Below are 5,921 nucleotides of genomic sequence, written 5' to 3'. Positions count from 1 at the left end.
TGCAGAATCCAAATGTGTTGGTGAAACCGATGAATCATCGAGTTAATTTGTATGTTTTAAAAACAATCGTGCTTGTTTCGTTTAATTTGTTTTACTTTTTTTATTTAATCTTAAGTATTGTAGTTCTTTTTTTTTTAATTAATGCAATGGTTTTATTTAGTTGTTTATATTTATATTTAAATTTCATTTTATTTAAAATTAAGTAAAATATTATAATTAAGAATGAATAAAAGAAATATGGACACTCGGAATGGACACTGAACGACGACACCTCATGTTTTTCTCTCCTCAGTCACTTCCAGTGTCTTTCAAATACACCGGAAATGGACACCGAACGACAACTTGCGCTCTTACACTATAAATTGCTTGTTAAGGTGGTGTACTTTTGAGTGTTTTTGGAATATTACAGACTAAGAAAGTGAGAAAATTGTCCACTTTTATTTTCTTAACAGATTAATCTAGATTCTAGACCCAATTTAAGCAACTAAAACTTTAAAAACTAATTCTTGGGTCTTCACTTCACAAGTGCATTGACTTTTTTGGGGGGCAAAAAAGCGATAATATTATAACGGATCCGAAGATCAAGCGGTACAACCGTCACAAAAGAATCCAACAATGAGTCCTAGACAAACTAAACTAACCCAACCAAACAGATCACTAACAGGGTGAACAAACTCATTTAATCTAGTTAAACAAAGTAAACTAAGGCTATAACTAGTGCATTGACTGCTTGTATGTTTTTATCAAAGGTTAAAATGAGGTAACAGGAGCAAGTCAAACAGCAAAAGTTATGATCAAAGTAAAAGATTATTTTGCAAAAGCAAAAGCAAGTTTTGTCCCTTAAATTATGGAATTACAAGATTCCAACATGTATAATAATTTTTTAATCATTAAAGGCAATACAGTACCAAGCTTCTTGAATCTTTAACAAGAAAGTTCTTATCTTTAACACTTTGGCTACCTTTGACCCAAAGATTCCACACTCAATGACTCAAAGTTAGCAGATTTCAAGTAACATTCAAGTCACATTGAAATTTTGTTTCAAACCGGCGAAAAAAAATGATTTTAAAGAATTGCATCAGCATATAGAGTAGTACTGTATTAAATTTGGCAAGAACATATGACTAATTTGACTACTACTAATCATTCAAGTAAAAGTACACATAAACAAGATGAAAAACAGCAACATTTTTCATGTACCTTGCAATCTTCCCTTTCGAGGTAATTCCATATCAACTGAAGACGGATTACGCATTTGATTTTCATCCGAAGTTGCAAATTTTCTTTTCTTAGACCATAACCAAATCTTTGAAACTGAAAAACTATCAGTTTTTGCACCAATATTAATCCTTTTCCCTTCAATATCTTCACATTGTTGAATTCTTTCTACATCCTTTATAAAGTGTGTATCTTGTAAATCTCTCTGAAGTGGGACCCGCAGGTTCGTCTCACCAACAACGTACGCATAAGAACCCATCGAATAACATCTTCGTGCATCTAAATTACTACTACTAGTCTCACCTACATTATCATTTTCACCTTCACTTATTTTTCTAAACTTACCAAGTCTCACATGAAACACCCCTTTTTCAACTACAGTTTGTTCAGGCTCAATTGTTTTTAAACGAGCTGAAATCGCGTTTTCCTCTGTTTCCCTCGGGTCATCAAAATTGAATATCGGGTTATCCATTGAAAACCCAGGGTCAAAAAGTGTATTTCTACAAAGAGGGCAAGTTGAATTCGATAAAAGCCAAGTATCTATACAGTTTATATGAAACGCATGGCTACAAGTTGGGAGTAATCTCAATTTATCAATCTCTGAAAATTCACACAAACAAACAGCACAATCGAACGGTTCACTAACACCCACTACTTCTTTATACATGAAAACAGGTAATGCATCGATAAACGTTTGATCTAAACCAGAATCATGTAAATGAAAAAGCTGTTGAAGTTGTCTTTGAAGTGCATCAGATGGTGAACCATCTGGAAATCGATTCGATTGAGGAGAACTTGGTGAAGATTTGTGTTTTGTCAAGAATTTAACAAGCAAATGCAGTAACCCAGATATGAAGAACAATACTGCTAATATTATTATAATGAAAAGAACTGCAGGGCTTATTTTAGTACCTGAAGATGATGAAGGGGTTGATGTATTATGAAAAGTAACACTAAAAGGTGGCGAAATCGATGAATATGATGATGATGATGATGATGATGATGATGATGATGATAATGATGATGATGATGATGATGGGGTAGATGAAATAACATTAACACCATCTTCTTTATAGATTTGATATTTCATCCAAGAAACTTTAACATTTGTATGCCTAGAAAACAGACTTTCCTCTACAAGCCCCATCATTGAACAGATCTTTTGTATCCAACTCAAATATAATCAACATTTATTCAATAAACCCCAAATCATATTTTTGATAAAAGATTCATACCCAGATGCTAAATTCCAAAAAGTTCAAAACTTTACTTAAGAATGGAACAAATTTCACAAGATAATTATAATGGGTCAAGTTGGATTTAGCTACAAGATGAATCTTAACACAAACAACCGATTATTGTTTAAAAATAGAATACAGTGACAAAAATCAGACTAAATTAGTAGTAGTAATATTTTTTCATACTTTCACCTACCTTGAACCTTGAAGAAGCCCACGTTCTAGTTCCACTAGATGAAATGAAACCCTAAAATGTCTCAAAAACAAGAAAAAGATTAATATACAATCAAAATCAGAAATCCCTATTTGAAGTTATGTAAGAAAAATTAATATTATTATGGATTAGGAATATATGGAAATGAGAAGTGAAAGAGATGTGTAAGTGTGAGTGTGTGAATGAATCTTTTAAGGTGGGAAATGTAATTGAATTGTTTTGATTCTAGTACTATTTGATATAGTTTCCAATATTTTCAATATTGAAAGTGAAGGGTGCAGAAATCGGTTCGCGGGGAGTTTTCGGCAGGGTCTCCAAAACAAGTACTCGGAGAACTCGGTGAGAATCGGGGAGTTATCGGCGGTTGACTTTCGTTGAATTTTGAGATTTTACCGAGTTTTTTTCCGAGATTTGACCGATTTACCGAGATTTGACCGATTTTTTCGAGATTTGACCGATTTTTCCGAGATTTGACTGATTTTTGGTCGTTGACCGATTTTTTGGCCGATTCCAAAACGAGTTCTGGGCAGGGAGGTCAAACCGATTTCTCCCCGAGAAATCGGCCGAGTTTTCCGATTTTTGCAACACTGTTGAAAGTAGAAGAAAGATGGCACAGCGCGAGACTATCAAGTGATTGGAATAACTAGCAGTTTGTACTTTGTAGGTGTGTATTTTCTCATCGGTACTAATTGCTATAGTCACTTTTTTATCAGGTTTAACTGATGAGTAAATCATTTTCAACCATAATATACTTCCCTCGTAAAAATTGGATCTACTACATTAATTAATTATAATATAAATATAATAATATAAATGTCAAAGGTAACCCTTTAATGTATGCATGAACTTCGTCCTTATTTGTATTATAAACTGTATCGAGGATCGTGATGCTCACACTTGTGACCTTAACATATGTGTGTCATTTTTAACACATTGAACCACTGCTTTCAATTATTTAGTTGATAGTTGATAATGTAGTGCATAACATGCGTATCGCCACATCTTTCTTATACTATTCTTTGTAGGAACATTCTTCAACATGGTATATATAGACTTCAGACTTGGTCCGAGACTTTTAAAGGTTTGCAGAGAATTATTGTGGAAGTTATCTCCCTTGTTACGCTTGAAACCAATGTAGCTTTCGTAACACCACCACTTAAGAGACAAGAAGTCCAGGAAGAGCTATATCTTAGACAATATTGTCGCACTTTCTTTTTTACCAGATTGGATTTTTAGTGGATATTCGAAATCCAAAATTAGGTGGACCTCGTGGCTTCAGAACCGACGTTTTCTTTGTAATTGGTTTTTTATCTAGCTACTCGCTAGTCTTTTAATAAAGTTTTTTCCGTTAATAAACAAGAAAGCTTTACTAAACTATTAAATCTAAAACACTAAGCAAATCAACTATTGTTAAGGTTTAGATAGTGATGTATCCTTCTAGAATTCCATTTTAATTATCATCATTACAACTAATACATGATAAAACTAAGCAATCGTGAAAGGGAGAGAATCACTATATGACACATGTTAACACTTCACAACGTTAAGAAAATTAGTAGGAAGATTAGGTATGAAAACATTCCCGTTAATGAGTTTGGGTCATTATCAGGTCTCGGGTCCTATCAAAATGAAATTCTGTCGATTTCGAATACAAAATGAGCTTGCAACATATAAATAAGGCCATCAGGTTTGAGGAAATTCAACATAAGCTTCTCAAGCCATTCGATATTAATATGATGAAAACTATTATGCTTTGCTTTCTGGTTTTCAAGTATCAATCATAATCCTTAGATTTCTGAATTTTACAAGTTTGAGCATTCCAGCTATGATAATATATGTTGCCTCATCTAAATAATTCTAACACGGCAATTATTTGGTGAGTACTCGGTTTTTGAAACTCGGGGAGTACTCGGCAAATACTCGGCCAAAACTGGGGATTACTGGAGAAATCGGTCAATACTTTTTCAAAGTCAAACTTGGTCAACATCCGAGTACTCACTAAAAAGTACGTCAACACCGAGTACTCCCTAAAAAGTCCCGACCCTGAGTAGCACTTTTTGCAACCTTCAACCAACACCATCAAGTCAAACTCAAACTGATCGTGCTCAAGTTTGGTTCAGCTTATTGCATTTTTATTTGACACTAAAATCTCCATTAAAATCCAAAATCACGGAGGCAAAGTTTCAAATCCATAAACCTCATTTGCGAAAATTTGTTAACCAACTTCAGATTTCAGAACTTAACCAAAGAATGCCAAACATGTTTCTAACCCAATATTTACATCATAAGAATGTAAACGGGAAAAAAAAATAAAAAAATAAAAAAATAAACGGTCACCAATCAACTCCTACGTCTGTGTTATTGTTTTTTTTTTCCCCCCAAATGTAAAAGACAAAATTTCATTCCTCGTCCCTGAACTTTACATCAAATTTGACTCCATGTCCTTTTTCTTTTTTTTTGCATTCCTCATCCTTAATGTATCAGAAATCTACATCCCTCGTCCTCCCGTCTAGTTTCTGTCTATTTCGACCGTTTGTTCAGTCATGTGCAAAGCATGTGAGGGTATTTTAGTCTTTTTATTTTATTTCTTTTTTTATTATTTAACTTATTTTTTCATCCTCATCCTCATCCTCATCATCATGTTAATCATCCCAAATTAAAAACCCTAATTTTATACTTCTATCATGAAAGAAACTGCCCAAACAATTTAAACCTTAATTGAAACTGTAATCCAAACAATCGAATTACGGTAATACTCCAAAACCCTAACCTCCTCCGATTCCACCGCAGTTCTACTCAAGCTCAATAATTCAAACTCATCAAACTCCGTTTCACTTACTAACTCTATCAGATCGTTCTTAATTTCAGAAAACAATGATGATATACCTTTAAGCTTTTTATCGCCATTGCAGCTGTAGTTTCAGCCTTTTTAGCTTTCGTGCAGTGTAACGTCACCAGACCTCCGGTGACACTGCCGGCCTTGAATCAATAAAAAATATAAACTTTAGAAGACCAACGAGTGATTGAAGGTTCATCCGCCATTGATAATATGCTTTCCTTTTGTGATGAATTGATAAAATTCAACACAAAAAGACTTGAAATCTAGAGATCTGAAAGTGTGAATTTGATACCCTTGAATTAATGATAAAAGAAATTGGGATCGAAAGAGTTGTTAGAGTGCAAGCAGAAGATACTTGAAAAGCTGTCTCTATAGTGAATAAATGAATAAAGTTGCAAGAGTTAATATAATA

General features: G+C 33.6%; 1 protein-coding gene across 1 annotated transcript; it reads right to left on the bottom strand.

Moving 5' to 3' along the window:
* Positions 1-1,117: 1,117 nt before the first annotated feature.
* Positions 1,118-2,809, bottom strand: LOC139891977 (RING-H2 finger protein ATL46-like). Its single transcript, XM_071874999.1, has one exon. It carries the CDS (start codon positions 2,366-2,368, stop codon positions 1,193-1,195), a length of 1,176 nt encoding a protein of 391 aa, XP_071731100.1. The 5' UTR covers positions 2,369-2,809; the 3' UTR covers positions 1,118-1,192.
* Positions 2,810-5,921: the final 3,112 nt, after the last annotated feature.

This window comes from Rutidosis leptorrhynchoides, chromosome 2, assembly GCF_046630445.1.
Source record: "Rutidosis leptorrhynchoides isolate AG116_Rl617_1_P2 chromosome 2, CSIRO_AGI_Rlap_v1, whole genome shotgun sequence".
Taxonomy (NCBI): Eukaryota; Viridiplantae; Streptophyta; class Magnoliopsida; order Asterales; family Asteraceae; genus Rutidosis; species Rutidosis leptorrhynchoides.
Note: the sequence above shows the minus strand (reverse complement) of the source record. Positions and strands in the feature narration are given on the sequence as shown.